At 45.1% G+C, this 22120-nt stretch overlaps 1 protein-coding gene across 1 annotated transcript in view; it reads left to right on the plus strand.

Moving 5' to 3' along the window:
- Positions 1-22120, plus strand: part of LOC124605614 — a 116977-nt gene that overhangs the window by 32976 nt on the left and 61881 nt on the right. Inside the window, exon 5 of the mRNA XM_047137421.1 lies at positions 7671-7950. Coding sequence (XP_046993377.1) covers positions 7671-7950 — 280 coding nt within the window. The remainder of the gene's footprint in view (positions 1-7670; positions 7951-22120) is intronic.

Genomic DNA, 22120 nt, shown 5'->3' on the forward strand with positions numbered 1-22120 from the left:
AAGGCAGAGACCAGGTAGAGGTATTCTCACGTCTAGAAATCCAAAGTTGTTTCGTTGCTGTAAATGATGCTTTTTGCAGGACTGAAGAGATGTTGAGGTAACGTCCTCTGGACCTGAACCTTGGGTCTGCTGGAACGTGCTAATGTAAATGGTTGGGTTTCCTAACGAGCCTGATTTGTTCTCTGCGCGTTGACAGACGGTTCACGACTAATTAACAAATAGCGTGGGTTTCAGCCGACCTCTAATGAGCCTATGCGTTTCGTTTAGCGCCTTGTCAACTGTGTTTCCGTGGATAGATTTGTACCAGACTGGGCATGCATATTCTGCAGCACTGTAACATGTCGATAGTGCCGTCGTTCTCACATTTTGTGGTCGAGTGCCGTAAGTTCTTGTAGTGACTCTGCGAAGGATATTATTTCCATCATCATCGTATTCTTGCAATGCTGTTTGTACAGAGTACGATCCACGGTAACTATCAGATGTTTTGAATGGGGCGTATTTACCAGGTGTATTCCTTGCCGTGTGATGTTAAGTATGCGACGTGCCTAATTGTGGTTAATATGGGTTTTAGCTAGGTTTAAACAGTCTCAGTGCAACTCACAGGTGGGCTTCAACGTCTTCAAAGAATTTCCCTTGAATGGCTAATGCTAGGTCGTCGGCATGAAGCAAATTGCTTGTGGTCGTCATTGGTATCGATGCGATGTTAAATAACATCGGCGAAAGAATACTTCCTTGTGGTAAGTCATTTCTTTGACTCCACCGTCAACTACGCTGAACCTGGAAGACCACACAAAACTCCCTGTTTTGGAACAAACTTTGAACAAGTTTTGTGAAACGATAATATTTCGTTATCCCATACATTTTCTCTGTCAATGCACTGTGACTAACAGTGTCATAAAAAGCCGTCGGATCATTAAAAGCTACTCCAGCAATTTTCTGGGTTTTAAAGTCACTCTCAGTGAATTGCGTGAGATTGAGGACGTGAGATGTACAGCTTATTTCTAGGCTGAACCGGACTTGTTGTTAAGTTAGAACTGAATTATTTTCAGCCATAATGGCTATGTTTGTGAACCGTGACTGTGTGGGATAATTATTTATTTCATGTTTCTGCTACCAGTCACTTTTTATTTTATGCTTAATCTAACATAATGCAAAGCGTTTCTAACATGTTCTGTTCAACTTCAGGCGTTTATACATACATACATACATACATAGAGAAATGGTACTTCAAAATAAACAGTCTTAAACTAGATTAATCTAGAACACTTTGTCCATTTTTTTTACTGTAGTTGCTGGTGTGGCATTTGGGGGGAAGGAGGGGGGCAGTGTATGGCTAGAAATCGAAATCAGTGATAACTTCTGCTGGTTTTCTTCTTTGTGGTTGACTATGTGTATCACAGCAATTTCATCATCTTGCTACTTCACTTGCATCACTGGTGTAATGGCGGAGCTGTTGATTGACATTAGTCTATTGCACATTATATTTTGTCACTGATTGCCAACGTAATTCAGTGCACAAATTGCTTCGATGTTATACACACAACACAGCAGCTACAGTAAAAAACAATGCACAAAGTGTTCTAATTAATCTAGTTTAAGACTGTTTATTTTTAAGTAACATTTCTCTATGTATGTATGTATGTATAAACGCCTGAAGATGAACAGAACATGTTCGAAACTCGTTGCATTATGATAGATTAAGCATCAAATAAAAAGTGACTGGAAGCAGAAACTGAAATAAATAAGTTAGAACTGGCTCTACAGCACGGACCAAACAGTTCAGCACCATTCGCTCGGCGCTTCTGAACAGATGGCACAAAGAGGATATTGGCCTGCCACTTACGACACATATCGCGTCGAGGAAGCACGCGAGCGCTTTATGGCCAGTGGACTCACACTTAACCCTTTCTCACGAGCTAATTCTTTTTCTCAATCGACTACCTGTTGCGAGTGGAACTACTGCGGCGCCCCTGCCGCTTTAATCCTCTATTCAGCCTCGGCTGTCATGAGTGATCGTTTCCGTTTACATGCCGGCGCTAAAATTCCACTGTGCAATTCGGCTCCTGAACGGTGAAAATGAGGGTGTGAGGAGCCATCATTTTAAAGAAAAAATCGCAGTATAGTATGAGAATGAAGGAACAAGCAATAATAAGAGAGTTTATTAACGACCAAAATAAATTCCGCTGTGAATGTTCTTGACAGCGACCGCATGGCGAATTCTCCATGCTCCTGAGAACTCAAAGAATAGGTAGTGTGTCGTCCAAACATTTCAAAACATCTACATTTATTTACCCGAGAAAATGTATACTTACAAATACGTCAAACGGTATATACACGACAATAAACAGCGCTTTTTAACTTCATACTTTGCATCTTATTTTCTTTATAAGTGACAAATAACACCGAAAATTATTTTTCCCGTTAAACAGACCTGACTCTTTCACCATTGAAACCATTTTCATTAGTAAACGGTTATCTATCTGTACCCTTATTCTATACAATGCGGGCTATTTCTTTGTCTAGGTATTGTGAAAATAAATATTTTCTGTGCTACCAGATACTTCATCTCTCTTACCAGAGAACACTACAAGTAAAAATACAGATCATTCGTGCAATCTTTGCAATGATTCACGAAAGCAAAGCAAACAACAAAATAAATAAAAAGACACAAAAGTACAAAATCCATTAGTATAAACGAGTGATTGACGACGATAAGTTAACTCGAACGGCGGCACAGTCACATGTTCCTGCACACGCACAGTCTGCAGCATACTCAAGGCTTCAGCACTCCTCTCTTTACACGGTAAACTGGTCACTGACGTCCCTGTGCCACTCGGGTCGTGGTGACGGCTGATTTACACGCAGTCGCGTGACGCGCATACACAGCGAGTAGTCGACTTTGACCAGAAAGTCGCTCATGCAGAAGAGGATATGGCCCCACTGAAGACGGAGTGAGCTGTCGAACGTGATATCGGGGTGGACAATATCGAACCGATTGTACAGTGCGTCGGAGAAATCCCCGTACCCCTAAGCCAAACGGTCAACTAGATATTGGCTCCTTACAATAAAAAGTATGTATCCACAGGTTTCGCACGGTACAGATATTCATATATATTTGTTTGTTGTAAATGCAGTAACATCCCATTTGCAGATAACAAGATACCATTTTCAAGAAAATTTTATTCATATCTTTCAAGTGATGAAGTTTTTCCATTAGGTTTGATTATACTTCTTGGATCGTCGGCAAAGAGAGCTATTCAAGTTTTTTTTGGATATATTTACATATAACAAGAATACGAGCGGACCCGATATTGATCCCTGCAGTACACCATTTGGAAGATGATGTTCCGTCTTAATACGTTACTATTGGAGTCCAATTAGAGTACTTTTAGTTAGACAGTATGAAAACTAGTTACGCGCTAGATCTCTAAAAGTAACGTCTTAGGCCTGATTGGCTGGGAACACCGAAGGACAGGTTCAGTGCCTAATTTGGAAAGCTGATTTCTATCCTTCACACCCGCAGGCATCTCTCCTTCGCGTATTGTGAAGTACCCATGACTGCTGTGTGTGTGTGTGTGTGTGTGTGTGTGTGTGTGTGGTGATGAGAGAAAGGACTGGGCGAAATCCGGTGCCGGCACATAGCCTATTCCTGTTGAATTTCAAGGGGGTCACCGAACACAACTTCTCCATCTGGCAAACGGATCACCATCAGTAGTGTCCCATGCCCCCTGTCGTAACTCACCGTGGGTCGCAACATACTTACTTAATATCTCACACTCAGGTCAGAGGCGACGCGGGATTTGAGGTCATCCATTTCTTAGCACACGAGCAGTTAACTACAGGAGTGAAACAGCAACGGGGTCGCGCTCAGATAGGCCGGCCGCTGTGGTCGAGCAGTTCTAGGCGCTTCAGTCCGGAACCACGCGGCTGCTACGGTCGCAAGTTCGAATCCTGCCTCGGGCATGGATGTGTGTGATGTCCTTAGGTTAGTTAGGTTTAAGTAGTTCTAAGTTCTAGGGGACTGATGACCTCAGATGTTAAGTCCCATAGTGCTCAGAGCTATTTGAACGTGCACAAAAGCACAGACAATAGTCTATAACTTCATTAAGTGTAAAACATAGATGAGGCTTACTAGATTCTCCTGTTAATTAGCAAAACAAATGAGTACCCGGCGTATAACTTTAAGATTCGGGTATACAGACTAACGTATGGTACTACAGACCACGACCAAAGGAAGTGTGAGACTGTCAAGCACCCGTCGCCGTGAAAGTGACATACGTACATGTGGACAAATGTACGATGAAATCAGTAACCCTAGTCCAGAGGTATGTGCAGGGAAGCTTTTGCAAGTCCTTCTTAGTGTACAAGTTGAACTGACGATAACGTTCGCGTACGTAGAATTTGCTGTTGGCTGTTGGTCATCCGAGGCTACTCGATCTGGCACTCTTCTCGCTGTGGAACTCTCGAACTCTTCTATTCGCTGACCACTGCCTCGACTGACGTTTGAGGGCCTCTATAAATCTCATTTGGGGCAGTCTGTATGCAGATGGTACGTGACTGCGTAGTTTTTTACCTCCGATTCGTAATCAGTGAACGTGAAACCATAGGCTTCCCATTATTTGTAACCTCTTAATGGACTGACGAAAGCAGCCTGTACGCTTCTACTTAGGTTACAAGGCTTATAGCTAATAATCATGCTTAGACGAATTTTCGTTTTGTGGCTGGCAACCTTTCACGATTCGGTCATCACAGATCACTTCACGAGACGCTGCGGAGAGGTTTGGAATTTAGTCCAGGACATTGGCGCAAAGACGAGTGATCAGGCACTTTACGGCACCACCCCTCCTTTTCCCTCTGCCGCAAAGGTAAACGGGAACTTGTCAAGAGCGCACGGGTTACACGGATGGTCACCCTTGCAAATATTGGCCACAACCGACGTTGCTTAACCCTTTCATGGTTAAAATTTATTTTGCGTAATTTGAAAAATAAAAGGTCAAAAATTGTCTTTCTTTATGATAAATAATACACTTTCATTACAAAAAAAATTTCTCAGCTGACCGATTTTGAAAATGGTGAAGTGGGACAAGCGTGTTCTACGAATCTAACTAGATCCATGTTTTCATGTGAACCCAGGATTTACAGAGTTAAAGTGTTAATTTCAGAATCATCATCTGGAAAAAAATCATGGGAGAAAGTATAACAAACTAGTACCAAAACACATTTATTCTCCTGAGAACCGGAAACGTGGAGTATCACACACAAGTTTTCAACATAACCTTTGAATATGCCTTTGACATACCACACACCAATATTTTCTAGATTCTATGAAGTTTTCTGGAGCATATATGTCCCACTACATACAGATTATCTACAAACTATCAGATTTACTAGGGCGTCTATGATGTAGTAGAGAAGTAATTAGTTACTTCACACAGTCTCAGAATGGAGAAGATGGTGATTTGATCTGGCTTTCGTGAAATAGGCACACTGTGCCACATACAGGGTGTTACAAAAAGGTACGGCCAAACTTTCAGGAAACAGTCCTCACACACAAAGAAAGAAAATGTGTTATGTGGTTATGTGTCCGGAAACGCTTTCTTTCCATGTTAGAGCTCATTTTATTACTTCTCTTCAAATCACATTAATCATGGAATGTAAATACACAGCAACAGAACGTACCAGCGTGACTTCAAACACTTTGTTACAGGAAATGTTCAAAATGTCCTCCGTTAGCGAGGATACATGCATCCACCCTCCGTCGCACGGAATCCCTGATGCGCTGATGCAGCCCTGGAGAATGGCGTATTGTATCACAGCCGTCCACAATACGAGCACGAAGAGTCTCTACATTTGGTACCGTGGTTGCGTAGACAAGAGCTTTCAAATGCCCCCATAAATGAAAGTCAAGAGGGTTGAGGACAGGAGAGCGTGGAGGCCATGGAATTGGTCCGCCTCTACCAGTCCATCGTTCACCGAATCTGTTGTTGAGAAGAGTACGAACACTTCGACTGAAATGTGCAGCAGCTCCATCGTGCATGAACCACATGTTGTGTCGTACTGGTAAAGGCACATATTCTAGCAGCACAGGTAGATTATCCCGTACGAAATCATGATAACGTGCTCCATTGAGCGTAGGTGGAAGAACATGGGGCCCAATCAAGACATCACCAACAATGCCTGCCCAAACGTTCACACAAAATCTGTGTTGATGGCGTGATTGCACAATTGCGTGCGGATTCTCGTCAGCCCACACATGTTGATTGTAAAAATTTACAATTTGATCACGTTGGAATGAAGCCTCGTCCGTAAAGACAACATTTGCACTGAAATGAGGATTGACACATTGTTGGGTGAACCATTCGTAGAAGTGTACCCGTGGAGGCCAATCAGCTGCTGATAGTGCCTGCACACGCTGTGCATGGTACGGAAACAACTGGTTCTCCCGTAGCACTCTCCATACAGTGACGTGGTCAACGTTACCTTGTACAGCAGCAACTTCTCTGACGCTGACATTAGGGTTATCGTCAACTGCACGAAGAATTGCCTCGTCTGTTGCAGGTTTCCTCGTCGTTCTAGGTCTTCTCCAGTCGCGAGTCATAGGCTGGAATGTTCCGTGCTCCCTAGGACGCCGATCAATTGCTTCGAACGTCTTCCTGTAGGGACACCTTCGTTCTGGAAATCTGTCTCGATACAAACGTACCGCGCCACGGCTATTGCCCCGTGCTAATCCATACATCAAATGGGCATCTGCCAACTCCGCATCTGTAAACATTGCACTGACTGCAAAACCACGTTCGTGATGAACACTAACCTGTTGATGCTACGTACTGATGTGCTTGATGCTATTACTGTAGAGCAATGAGTCGTATGTCAACACAAGCACCGAAGTCAACATCGAGGAAGTACAGTACATACTGACGAAACTAAAATGAGCTCTAACATGGAAATCAAGCGTTTCCGGACACATATCCACATAACACATTTTCTTTCTTTGTGTGTGAGGAATGTTTCCTGAAAGTTTGGCCGTACCTTTTTGTAACACCCTGTATGAACAGAAGCAGACGCTGGTTCAAATGGCTCTAAGCACTATGGGACTTAGCATCTGAGATCATCAGTCCCCTAGACTTAGAACTACTTAAACCTAACTAACCTAAGGACATCAGACGCATCCATGCCCGAGGCAGGATTCGAACCTGTGATCGTAGCAGCCGCATGGTTGCGGACTGAAGCGCTTAACCGCTAGACCACAGCGGCCGGCCAAGCAGACGCATTTGATCGCTCTCAGCCTTCTGTATATCCACTCCAGAGTCCTTAGTATTTTTCTCCGAAAGCATCTCGCTACATGCTAACACCAGACAGATACGAGATGTAGATGTCACAATATTCAAAACAGCGTATTTCTTCGGTAGGACGTATGTATCCCATCATTCCTTCAACCACCAAAGGGTTAACTTCGACGATCTGACGGGAACCGGTGCATCCGCCGCTGCACGACCGCTGACGCGAGATCTTTGATTTCATTATATTCGAACTCTGGACAATGTGAACTGTAAATCAGATGCTTTTGACAAGTTACAGAAAATTCTAGTTGCCAAAATTTTGTCATTTAAGTGAGAATATAATTTATTTGTGAGAGGTGGAGTGAACGAAGCTGTCGGTGCGTGCCGCAGGCAGGGGCGGTCTATGTTCGAGGGCGCGAGCAAGTACGACATCCTGAGCTACCTGGCGGACGCGCGCGACCGCGTGCACACGGACGAGGACGCCGACGGCGACGGCGACGCCGACGGCGACGGCGACGCCGACGACGACGTGGAGGAGCTAGCAGCGGGAGGCGCCGCGGCGCGCCGCGCCCGCCAGCCGGCTGGCCTGGAGCTCAGCAGCCGCGCCTCCCAGCTCAGCAACGCCAGCGACTCCAGCGAGGACAGCGTCTCCGCGGACACCCCGGCCAAGGTCAGTCCGGCTCCGCAGCGGCTGCCTGCGCTCCTCGTCGTCGATGTCTTCTTTTTTCCTTCTTCATTGTGATTTCATCCCCAAGGCAGGAGGTGGGCTGCTGGCAATTACCGTTTCATGATGGCCTGGTCACTATTCGCCTAGATTAGGGGTTCCCAACAAAATTTTCTCGAGGACCCCCTCATCGAGCATAATTGTTACCTTGTCATATCACATTATCAAGTACCTAAAAAAGCCGAATTAAGAGTCTTTTCTATTTTTGGTACTTAGAAAAAACATTGACATATTCATTACTGAAAAAATATTGAGCTTTAGAAGCAGCTCGCTCAGTCTAAGGGCATACAGCAGAACTATTTGCCTCTATCTAATTCTAGTTTTGCGCTAGAGTCTGCTAGTGTTAGTTGGCCCTATGAAGATACTAGACGCAGAAGTTAGCGTTCGCTAAAGCTCCCCTCATGCAGGAAGCGGCCAAAACAAAAAATCTGTTATCATATGCAATAAACTAAATACATTTTTTATTCTAATAGCATCTTGCGGACCCCTGCGGGTCCGCGGACCACCTGTTGGGAAACACTGGCCTAGATCAAAAAAGATTACAACAGTCTTTAACGGGTAAAATGAATTTTGAGGTGAGAAAGTTAGGTGCCTCACACTGTCGATACTGTATTTTACATTCAGGAAGGTAATTTTCGTCTTTGCAACTAAATGAAAGGCGGTTTGTTTTTTTATCCTTGCGTGTTCGCTTCTTTTATTTAAGAAGCATCTTCATTTGCCTACAGTACATGTTTCTTTTTGTATACAAATTCATTATTTACACTAATAGATAAATTAATAGAATAACGTTCGCAATACGTATTAATATAATAATAGTGTCCAATATAATAATAATAGACCCCAAATTTTTACACTCACTCATGCATGAACCCCTCCACATAATATTGAAACGAAAGGTCAAATCAGATGTCGCCAAAATTTTCAACCACTCGCTAACAGCTAGTACACTCCCCCCCCCCCCCTCCCCAAGAAAAAAAAACACACTCTTCGGCTGTATACCCCTCACTCTCTCTCTCACACGGTATAAACATCATAAATAGAAGTTAGTCTCGAACATATACTTCGTTAGGTTGGCTACAAATAGGTAAACATACCAAAGAAGATGAAACACGTAATGGGGTCGCAATATTTACATTGTGAAAAACAGTGTACGACGAAATAGTTGTATCGAGTGACAAAAGAACAATAGTCGACCACAAAAAAGAGTGAGAAACATGGTGAACAGTTTGTGGAAGACGAGAACACAAAGATGTGATTATATGGCAGTGATAAATGTGGTAGTGCGACCTGCGGACCAGATTTGAGGAAGCGCAGTCCAGCAAATCGTAAGTAATTACTTTTTTTACAAAAAAAAATCGCGAAGTGAGCTGTTTAATAATCTAAAACTAACAAACCTGTATCGTTATAGATTCCACCGATGATGCCTTAGAACAGGAGAAGGCGAAACGCGTATGGGATAAATAACGTAACTAGCAGCAGGGAAAGGCAGTTTTATTCACAAAAGAAACATCCAGGTAGTTCACACGGCGTTGCCTTTGTTATAAGACCCATATGACCAGATGAAACAGCCGCGTGCAAAGACTGCGCCCGTGCCTGAAGTGCTACGAGCTGGCTTTTTGCGGCGAAGAGTTTCTCGGGACGCGGCCGGGGTTGGGCGCGGCGTAGCACTAAGTGTGCCGAGGTCAAGGGTGTCCGCGGGCGCTGCCGGTTTCACTCTGGATCCATTAATTGGGCGCCGTCGGGCCGGCAGCGGAGAAACTGCTTTCACTCGCCGCGCGGCGCGGCGCATCCAGAGCCGCGCAGGTGCTGCGGGCCGCGAGGCGGAGACCCGGTCGCCGCCCGCAGATGAACGCCGGTATGGCCAATGGGGAGGCAATCATTCTGTGGCCAGTCGCACATCTGAGAGTTGTCTCTCACGCACTACTGCAGTGTCATTGTCCCCACATGCCGCTTAGCCCGACGGCGTCATTCAGCGGCATCCGCCTGTAGCGTACGCTTCAGGGTTCGCATGGAACATTCAGCGTTGATTTTCGTGTTACTTTAGATATGGTGAAAGTACTACACACGTAGTGTTAATTACGGGTGACAAAAAGCAAACATGACTATTACTACGGTAACAGAAGACAGCGGCAGTTTTCCGAGCATATACACTATCGGCTATTAACATTGCTACACCACGAAGATGCCGTGCTACAGACGCGAAATTTAACCAACAGGAAGAAGATGCTGTGATATGCAAATTATTAGCTTTTCAGAGTATTCACACAAGATTGGCGCCGGTGGTGACACCTACAACGTGCTGACATGAGGAAAGTTTCCAGCCGGCCGGGGTGGCCGAGCGGTTCTAGGCGCTACAGTCTGGAACCGCGCGACCGCTACGGTCGCAGGTTCCAATCCTGCCTCGGGCATGGATGTGTGTGATGTCCTTAGGTTAGTTAGGTTTAAGTAGTTCTAAGTTCTAGGGGACTGATGACCTCAGAAGTTAAGTCCCATAGTGCTCAGAGCCATTTGAACCATTTTTGAAAGTTTCCAACCGATTTCTCATACACAAACAGCAGTTGACCGGCGTTGCCTGGTGAAACGTTGTTGTGATGCCTCGTGTAAGGAGGAGAAATGCGTATCATCACGTTTCTGACTTTGATAAATGTCGGATTGTAGCCTATCGTTAGTGCGGTTTATCGTATAGCGACATTGCTGCTCGCGTTGGCCGAGATGCAATGACTGTTAGCAGACGGTGGGTTCAGGAGGGTAATACGGAACGCCGTGTTGGATATCAACGGCCTCGTATCACTAGCAGTCGAGATGACAGGCATCTTATCCTCATGGCTGTAACGGATCCTGCAGCCACGTCTCCATCCCTGAGTCAACAGATGGGGACGTTTGCAAGACAACAACCATCTGCACGAACAGCTCGACGACGTTTGCAGCAGCATGGACTATCAGCTCGGAGACCTTGGCTGCGGTTACCCTTGACGCTGCATCACAGACAGTAGCGCCTGCGATGGTGTACTCAACGACGAACCTGGGTGCACGAATGGCAAAACGTCATTTTTTCGGATGAATCCAGGTTCTGTTTACAGCATCATGATGGTCGCTTCCGTATTTGGCGACATCGCGGTGAACGCACATTGGTAGCGTGTATTCGTCATCGTCATACTGGCGTATCACCCGGCGTGATGGTATGGGGTGCCATTGGTTACACGTCTCGTTCACCTCTTGTTCGCATTGACGCACTTTGAACAGTGGATGTTACATTTCAGATGTGTTACGACCCGTGGCTCTACCCTTCATACGATCCCTGCGAAACCCTACATTTCAGCAGGATAATGCACGACCGCATGTTGCAGGTGCTGTACGGGCCTTTCTGGGTACACAAAATGTTCGACTGCTGCCCTGGCCAGCACATTCTCCAGATCTCTCACCAATTGAAAACGTCTGGTCAGTGGTTGCCGAGCAACTGGCTCGTCACAATACGCCAGTCACTACTCTTGATGAACTGTGGTATCGTGTTGAATCTGCATGGGCAGCTGTACCTGTACACACCATCCAAGCTCTGTTTGACTCAATGCCCAGGCGTATCAAGGCCGTTATTACGGCCAGAGGTGGTTGTTCTGGGTACTGATTTCTCAGGATCTATGGACCCAAATTACGTGAAAATGTAATCACATGTCAGTTCTACTATACCTAATATATTTGTCCAATGAATACCCGTTTATCATCTGCATTTCTTCTTGGTGTAGCAATTTTAATGGCCAGTAGTATACACTGACGGAAAAAATTGCGATACTTAAAAAGGAATTAATGTAGAGTAATGAAATTTGAGGAATAAATTTGTTTGATAAAATGCTTAAAGTGATTAACGTTGCAAGGTCACAGGTAAATGTAAGCGCGAGATAAGCCATTGTAAATGTGAACTGCTGGTACATTAGTAAACGGTGTGATAGACTTTGCAGAGACTACGACGCTCCATGAAGTAAAAACTCCCAGGAATGCTGTCGGACGGAATCATACTGTTGCACGATAACATTCACCTCCACATTGCCAATCAGACGAAGGCTACGCTTCAGCGATTTGGTTGGGAAAGACTGCAACATCATCTACACAGCCGGATCTTTCACCGTACGATTTTCACATCTGAAGAAAGGCACACGTGTCCGACGGTTTCAGTCGGAAGAGAGAGTGGAAGAGTGGGTGCCATTGGGGATCCGCTAGCGGCCGACCGCGTTTTACGAAACAGCAACTGATCGTATTGGCTCTCAGTGGGGTAACTCCCTTAACGCGTGTAGTGATTACTTTTGAATGGAACCATTTCATGGTCTCGTTGTGTCAAGTGTTTGGTTTTCATTTGATTGCCTCTCATAAATTCATCTAGGGAGCGCGAGAAGCAGAAACAGTCTCCCCATGTGGAACAAATCGCAGCGTTGCGCTTTCCCAGGATCGGCACCAGATGTAGAGTGCTGGAGCTGGTGCCGGAGCACAAAGTGTGCTCTTTCACTCTCTGCGCAAAATACATTGCGCACCATTATAGTGTCCAGAGTAAATTACATCAGAGTGTCGGAAGAAGCTGAATGAAAATTAGATTCCAACAAGGGTCCACTTGGGACTCCACCTGGCATTTTCCGCTGATTCGATTCCCCTAGCGAGGTCTGCACTTGAACGTTTTTCGTCTCCAGGACACCAAAGCAAGACTACAGGTGTCATCAGACAAGAAAAATTACGTCTTTTAGGACACTGCTCTGTAAAACTTAAGCCCGACCAATTTAAAGTAAGATAATGTGTTAACTACTCGGTGTGAATGAATGAAAGCAAAGGACCATGTTGCAAGAGGTCTCCCAGTCGTGCACAGAAAGATGGACGTTACATGGCGAGAGGTGAGCGTGAGCGCAGCGCCAAATGTTGCAGGTCCTGCAACAGGACGCATTTGAAGGGACAAGAAAAGTCAGTCGGCGAGCACTGACGCTGTGCTGTGGTGGTGGTGTTCATTGGAGCTCAACTGGTTCAAATGTCTCTAAGCACTATGGGACTTAACATCTGAGGTCATCAGTCCCCTAGACTTAGAACTACTTAAACCTAACTAACAAAAAAAAATGTTCAAATGTGTGTGAAATACGGGACTTAACTGCTAAGGTCATCAGTCCCTAAGCTTACACATTACTTAACCTAAGTTATCCTAAGGACAAACACACACACCCATGCCCGAGGGAGGATTCGAACCTCCGCCGGGACCAGCCGTACAGTCCATGACTGCAGCGCCCCTGACCGCTCAGCTAATCCCGCGCGGCAAACCTAAGTAACCTAACGAGATGACACACATCCATGCCCGAGGCAGGATTCAAACCTGCGACCGTAGCAGCAGCGCGGTTCCGGACTGAAGCGCCTAGAACCGCTCGACCACAGCGGCCGGCATTCATTAGAGAATGGCTCCGAGACAACATTTGTTGACTTCACACGGGGAACAATCATCGGAGAAATGGAAGAAGGCTGAAGTGTGACGAGTGTAGCCCAGGAGTTTGATATTGGTCACAGCATTATTTCATGTGCATGGGCAGCGTTCCAAGCCATAACTGCTGCTTCCTCAGGATGAGGAAGTGATCCGCCACGGCCAGCTACAGTGACAGACGACCACTGCATTGTGCAACAGGCACTAAGTGACCCACTTCAAACCGCGGGCCAATTGTAACAACATTTAACGGGTCTGCAAGAGCCGGCCGAAGTGGCCGTGCGGTTCTAGGCGCTGCAGTCTGGAACCGCGAGACCGCTACGGTCGCAGGTTCGAATCCTGCCTCGGGTATGGATGTGTGTGATGTCCTTAGGTTAGTTAGGTTTAACTAGTTCTAAGTTCTAGGCGACTAATGACCTCAGAAGTTGAGTCCCTTAGTGGTCAAAGCCATTTGAACCTTTTTTTTGCCACAGTGGCACGACGACGGCACGGGGGTGGTGTTTTTGTTCGACGACTAGTGCATTGTGTTCAGTTGACACCCTCGCATTGTTGGCACTGTCTCCGATGGTGCCAAGAGCATAGAGACTAGACTAACGAGGAGTGGAGATGCGTGCACTTCTCGGATGAGAACAGATTCAGTCTGAGTAGCGGTTCAAGACGCACTCTCATATGGCGAGAGGCGGGAGAACTGACCTGCTCGTTTCCCCGACTTAAATCCCGCAGAATACGTGTGGTGCGCTGGGGAGACAACATGTCTACATGCACCGACGACCATCCGGGATTTCTCAACCGCGGTGGTGCCTGAATGGAACGCCTTACCACAAGAACGCCTTACACGTTGCAGAGCATGAACTGTCGTCCGTGGTAATCAAACACCTTACTAATCATGTCCCGCCTTTTGTACTGTCCAGGGGACCATTGTAAATCGTAGTTACTTCAGCGTGCTTACTGTCTTTCAATAAAAGTGTCATTTCTGTTCGTTCATTTCGTACTTCTTTCACTTACCTTCTGTCCAATACTGTAGCAGCTCTTTCTACACTATGTGATCAAACGTATCTGGACACCTGGCTGAAAATGACATAAAAGTTCGTGGCGCCCTCCGTCGGTAATGCCGGAATTCTGTATGGTTTTGGCCCAACCTTAGTCTCGATGACAGTTTCCACTCTCGCAGGCTTACGTTCAATTAGGTGCTGGAAGGTTTCTTGGAGAACGACAGCCCATTCTTCACGGAGTGATGCACTGAGGAGAGCTATCGATGTCGGTCGTTGAGGCCTGGCACGAAGTCGGCGTTCCAAAACATCCCAAAGGTGTTCTATAGGATTCACGTCAGGACTCTGTGCAGGCCAGTCCATTACAGGGATGTTATTGTCGTGTAACCACTCCGCCACAGGCCGTGCATTATGCACAGGTGCTCGATCGTGTTGAAAGATGCAGTCGCCATCCCCGAATTGCTCTTCAACAGTGGGAAGCAAGAAGGTGTTTAAAACATCAATGTAGTCCTGTGATGTGATAATTCCACGCAAAACAACAAGGTGTGCAAGCTCCCTCCATGAAAAACACGACCACACCATAACACAACCGCCTCCGAATTTTACCGTTGGCACTACACACCTTGGCAGATGACGTTCACCAGGCGTTCGCCATACCCACACCCTGACATCGGATCGCCACATCGTGTACCGTGATTCCTCACTCCACACATCGTTTTTCCACTGTTCAATCGTCCAATGTTTACGCTCTTCACACCAAGAGAGGCGTCGTTTGTCATTTACCGGCGTGATGTGTGGCTTATGAGCAGCCGCTCGACCATGAAATCCAAGTTTTCTCACCTCCCGCCTAACTGTCATAGTACTTGCAGTGGATCCTGATGCAGTTTGGAATTCCTGTGTGATGGTCTGGATAAATGTGTGCCTATTACACATGACGACCCTCTTCAACTGTTGGTGGTCTCTATTAGTCAATAGATGAGGCCGATCTGTACGCTTTTGTGCTGTACGTGTCCTTCCACGTTTCCACTTCACTATCGCATCGGAAACGGTGGACCTAGGGATGTTTAGGAGTGTGAAAATCTCGTGTACAGACGTATGACACAAGTGACACCCAATCACCTGACCACGTCCGAAGTTCGCGAGTTCCGCGGATCATCCCATTCTGCTCTCTCACGATGTCTAATGACTACTGAGGTCGCTGATATGGAGTACCTGGCAGGAGGTCGCAGCACAATGCACCTAATATGAAAAACGTATGTTTTGTGGGTGTCCGTATACTTTTGATCACATAGTGTATGTATAGTCCAAGCTACGTCCAACTTGGCAGTGACACACCATGAGAAAGTTACCTGCGTCCTTAAGTTTTGTAGACCAATTCTTAACTAAGCATCAAGTGATTTATCAGAATAGTGCAAAATTGCGGACGTCTACAGGACAAGTACTGAGAACCAATTCCAGAGTATTTTTCTTCCGTTTGGAGCCTTAAGTATGCATGGAAATAGGCATCGAACGAATTCAGAGGCAGACTGTTAGGATCGTAACTGCCCTTGTAACGAAAGTGTAACAGAAATGCTCGGAGAATGTAGAAAGGAATCCTTGGAAGAAAGAGGACGTACTTCTCGCGAAAACCCGTTGCGTAAATTTAGAGAACTTTTTTTCGAAGGAGTCTCTGCAACTGTTATCCTAGCACCAAAGTTTATCTCGCTTGGGGATCATTTCCATAAAATAAGAGAGATCAGAGCGTAGGCACATGCGTACAGCTCTTTTTCTCTCGTCCAATACGTGGACGCAAAGTTACGTAAAACTGATAACCTTGGTGCAAAGAACCTTCCACTATACACTCTACAGTGGCTTTTGGAGTATACAGAGTGAACCAAAATTCACGCTGTCGGACGCCACGGCGCGATTCCTTGCATCCCAACAGTACAAGCTATTTCTAACAAAATTTCGTTCTGTGCTTATTGTCGGTAGAAAATCCACGTCAAAGGAAGGCAATTTGGCAAAAATTAATCACATGTATCTCAAGTATCTTCATCGGTACTGCGCTACTTAGTTACTATAATGGGTAGAGCTTTACGCTAGAATACTCAAGTACAATACTTCGATTCCATGCCTAGGTATATCTTTTTTAAATTTCTGCCATTTCTCTATTAATACAAAAGAATTGCGTATTTTTTGTACAAGGGTTGTTAACTACTGTACACGATGAAGAAACCAATAATCACAAACAGTATAAAATTAGGAAATAAGTGAAATCACACTCAGATACGTAACTAAACACTTGAACTCAAGTATTCGAATGCAAAACTCTACTCAGTGCTCTAAATGGCCAGCGCCTCAACACAGTATAGAATGAAGACACTTCTCGTACATGTTACTACAGTTGTGGCCAGATTGCATTTCTTTGGTGTCTATTTTATACTGAAAATCTGAAGGGGACAAATTTTTTGTATCATTGGAATCACACTGTGGCATCCGAATGCGCGAATTTTGATTCACCTTGTACACTCCTGGAAATTGAAATAAGAACACCGTGAATTCATTGTCCCAGGAAGGGGAAACTTTATTGACACATTCCTGGGGTCAGATACATCACATGATCACACTGACAGAACCACAGGCACATAGACACAGGCAACAGAGCATGCACAATGTCGGCACTAGTACAGTGTATATCCACCTTTCGCAGCAATGCAGGCTGCTATTCTCCCATGGAGACGATCGTAGAGATGCTGGATGTAGTCCTGTGGAACGGCTTGCCATGCCATTTCCACCTGGCGCCTCAGTTGGACCAGCGTTCGTGCTGGACGTGCAGACCGCGTGAGACGACGCTTCATCCAGTCCCAAACATGCTCAATGGGGGACAGATCCGGAGATCTTGCTGGCCAGGGTAGTTGACTTACACCTTCTAGAGCACGTTGGGTGGCACGGGATACATGCGGACGTGCATTGTCCTGTTGGAACAGCAAGTTCCCTTGCCGGTCTAGGAATGGTAGAACGATGGGTTCGATGACGGTTTGGATGTACCGTGCACTATTCAGTGTCCCCTCGACGATCACCAGTGGTGTACGGCCAGTGTAGGAGATCGCTCCCCACACCATGATGCCGGGTGTTGGCCCTGTGTGCCTCGGTCGTATGCAGTCCTGATTGTGGCGCTCACCTGCACGGCGCCAAACACGCATACGACCATCATTGGCACCAAGGCAGAAGCGACTCTCATCGCTGAAGACGACACGTCTCCATTCGTCCCTCCATTCACGCCTGTCGCGACACCACTGGAGGCGGGCTGCACGATGTTGGGGCGTGAGCGGAAGACGGCCTAACGGTGTGCGGGACCGTAGCCCAGCTTCATGGAGACGGTTGTGAATGGTCCTCGCCGATACCCCAGGAGCAACAGTGTCCCTAATTTGCTGGGAAGTGGCGGTGCGGTCCCCTACGGCACTGCGTAGGATCCTACGGTCTTGGCGTGCATCCGTGCGTCGCTGCGGTCCGGTCCCAGTTCGACGGGCACGTGCACCTTCCGCCGACCACTGGCGACAACATCGATGTACTGTGGAGACCTCACGCCGCACGTGTTGAGCAATTCGGCGGTACGTCCACCCGGCCTCCCGCATGCCCACTATACGCCCTCGCTCAAAGTCCGTCAACTGCACATACGGTTCACGTCCACGCTGTCGCGGCATGCTACCAGTGTTAAAGACTGCGATGGAGCTCCGTATGCCACGGCAAACTGGCTGACACTGACGGCGGCGGTGCACAAATGCTGCGCAGCTAGCGCCATTCGACGGCCAACACCGCGGTTCCTGGTGTGTCCGCTGTGCCGTGCGTGTGATCATTGCTTGTACAGCCCTCTCGCAGTGTCCGGAGCAAGTATGGTGGGTCTGACACACCGGTGTCAATGTGTTCTTTTTTCCATTTCCAGGAGTGTATATGTAGATGTAAGCGTAAAATCAATGGAGATTCGCAAACTTATCCTGTATTACACAAACACGGGATGTACACACTCAATCAGCAGGCGTCACTTATTAGACTACTGGACAGCGCTCGAGCGGATCATCTATACCGGCCAGTGAGTCTGACCGAAACTTTCACTACAGATGGGTCCAACAACTCGAATACTGAACTGTATGTAGCGTACCAACTGACAAGGAAGTACTCGCACTGAACACCACAGTCAAGCACTACTGCACACTAGGCCGTTCAGATGCACACTCGCCCTTCAGAAGCCCTGACGAGATAATTAGAGGTCCGGGAGACGACCAGAGAACTGGGAGAATGAGAGATATGACCTAATCAGGAGATTTATACCTAGGCGGAAACATTTACGGAAAAGATGGAGAAGAGATGTCTGTTTTATGAAGATACCTCATGCCAATAAAACAGCTAGTCATTTAATGGGAAAATTAAAAAACCAAAACAGCATCTTTTAAAAGAAGTCATTAAATGCATGTTCTTTCGGAGCACAACGTAAGATGGCATCAAAAACTCGCCATCTCGTAGAAATTTTCTGAGACAGAAGAGGATGCAGGACGAACCATCCAATACGAACACATACATCATCCATGCCCAGGAAAGAAGGATACTACATAACCAGAAAATGTGTTGAATGGAGCTAACAACTAGTGCCGATCAAAGAAAAATACGTTGGTGACTTAATCGGAATAAAGAATTACGAATAACACATTCGATGTTGTCTAACAGCAAATAAGTAAGTAAAATCCGGAACATACCGCTTCGTTTGCCTAGACAGCTCGGAGGTATTTGTGTACAAGCCCGTCATGTTGTCTGTATATATAACGTGCCATTTTTAGATATCCGTATTGATGAGAATTTAAAATGGGAAAATAATTTCTAGAACTCCTAAAACAACTCAGGTTAGCCACATTTGCACTTTGAATCATTGCAAATCTGGGGTGAGACAAATCAGGTACATCTTTTCATATTTTCATTCAATAATGTCGTACGGAATAATGTTCTGCGATAACTCATGTTTCAGGCGTCCGTAAGAATAATAAGCGTACGTAACGCTCTACTACGACCTTCTTACAGACACTTATGTACGGAGTTAGGGATTTCAGCTATTTATTCACGATATATGTACTTCCTCGCTAAATGTGCTGTAAAGAACCAACTACAGTTCAGAAGCAACGAAGATGTATATAATTAAACACGATAAGAAGAAAATAACATTCATTTTTTCACTATAAGGTTCCCTTAAAGAACAGCAAAGGGTGCACAATGCTGCCACCAAAATTATTGATCACTTAATTATATAAATTGGTTGACAGAGAGCATTTGCATTCCTAAAGGCTATCTTAGTCCTATAAAGCAGCTATTAGGATTGCTGATTTGCGTAAGCCACTGTTCAGCCAAGTAGGTATTCTAACACTATCGTCCCTGTACATATGATCACTAGTGTGATTAAAAGTTACAGCAAGAATGAGTGCAGGTTAGTGAAATCTCTTTTCTTTCTAATGCATACGAATGTTTCAAACTGGTGTGGGTTGATATCAAAATTCGTCAGATCTTAAATTTACTGTAAGAAAGCTAAAAAATAAAATTTCTTACGGGATTTACTGAAAAAGAAATGAAAAATTTGCTCCATGATCATTAAATAGAAGAATGAGTTGGGCAAGATTTTTCCTCATGCCACTGAACAGGAAGGTATGCACCATTCTTCAGCTCCCACATCCACCCAACTTCACAAAACAGAATGAAAGTTGTGTGAACGGTAAAGTATGATTTTTTAATGTAACATGACAGGCTTCCTTGCTGCACTATCCCTTCATTTACAAGGCACATGAGCTGTAGAAAGCATGGCCAACGTGTCCACGAACAGTTTCTAAGCTTTTGAGAAAGAATGAAACTCAATTCGCAGCTTCGTCTCGGAGCTAGATTCTTCTTATAGCGAGACGTCATCCAGCATTCTTCATTTCTTTGTTTGTACAAAATCGACATGCTACCAGACGTGTCAGCGTAAACTGACTGTAATTAGTACCCTGTTGCTTCCTGTTTTTCAAAAATGGTTCAAATGGCTCTGAGCACTATGGGACTTAACTTCTGAGGTCATCAGTCCCCTAGAACTTAGAACTACTTAAACCTAACTAACCTAAGGACATCACTCACATCCATGGCCGAGGCAGGATTTGAACCTGCGACCTTCCTGTTTTATCCAACGCAAAAACGTTAATGTAGAATACTGAAAGTGCTCTTAAGCCTACTACGATTCTTATACTTTTTTGATTTCTATTTATACGGCTACGAAAAAAACGTTACGTATGTCTCTGATGAAAAATTCAGCACGCCGACAGAACATTGCGAGTTCTCCATTAAGAATGAGCAGAGACAGCGTTTGTCAAGGTTAAAAAAAGATAAGGAAGAACTTGCTCCAGACAGCTGGTGAACGTATAACTCTTTATTAATTAAAAGGAAGTGTATAAAACTGCCGCTTCTTTTTCTGTGGAACATCTGCTTTCTGCATTTCTGAAACGGTGGACGATTTGCATTTTAGAGTGTGTAGAGAGGCAACATTTATTGCCGAATACATTATTACTACGCACGGTTTTAAAATATGTAAAGCCTTCTGGAACAACGGTAAAATGAAAACGATGAAAACATAGCCTCCGCAATAAAACAGCTGTTTGTTGGCAAGAGCGACGTGTGCCATGTCTCCAGTGCAGTCAAAAGACAAAACTGAGAGATTCCCTTCCGATACAGATTTACGACACGAGCAGATCCCTCTTTGAGCAGCAAGGTCGCATACTTCGTCTTACAGTTTTCTTGCCAGTCCACGATTATTGCACAACTCTTTCACCTTGTTCATTTACTTTTTATTTTTCTCTATCTTCCGCAGGTACACTACCTACTTTACCTTTCTCTCGTCTTTATTGACATGTTCTACTCGTCTGTGATGTCAGAGTTTTCACGAAATTGGAAATTGTAGTGACTGTATTTATGGTTAATCTGAATTATTGCAGGAAAAATTGTGAAGTATGCTGTGTTGCGTTCATACCTACTTCTAAATTCTGTTGGGATTATTACCGTGACAATGTAGGAAAGCCAGCGGTGGTAATGGAAATTTGAATAAAAAGCTTTCGATAGTTATATAACTTTATAAAAGCAGCTGTATTTAATAGAAAGTGAAGGGGGATGGTGCATTTTGCTCTTCAGTCAGAAAGAGCGCTTTGCTCCTGAAGACTGCTATCTTGCTTCAGACGCTACTAAGTACACTTCTGGAGCTCCTTAGCTTCTCTTTTTCACTTGGAGAAGAAAGGTCGTTCTTAAAGTGTCAGTGACGCCGTGAACAGCCATTTTTCGTGTTTTATTCTTCGGATTACGGACGGAACCTTTAAACTCAGACAAGATTTTAACCACAAGAGTCCTTCTTTGAAAAGAAAACTTGAGTCTTCTTGGTCAAATTTTTGTTAAAATCGTTAAGTGGTTGTTCCCAGTAGAAGAACGTACTTTAAGGTTTTATGAAGTACAGTCTGTTCACTTTTTGTGCTCCAAGAAACTTGGTACCCGTAAATGGAGTACAGTGTCAGAACTCCGGAAATAGTATAAAATGTCCGAAGTTTATGGGTGTGTATATCATTGGGACCTTAATCAGGAACAACTATAAGCAATTGCTTCCACTATAAGAATAACGATCAACTCTCAAAAAGTAAAAATTAGTAAATTAATAATC

Source organism: Schistocerca americana, chromosome 3 (assembly GCF_021461395.2).
Source record: "Schistocerca americana isolate TAMUIC-IGC-003095 chromosome 3, iqSchAmer2.1, whole genome shotgun sequence".
NCBI lineage: Eukaryota > Metazoa > Arthropoda > Insecta > Orthoptera > Acrididae > Schistocerca > Schistocerca americana.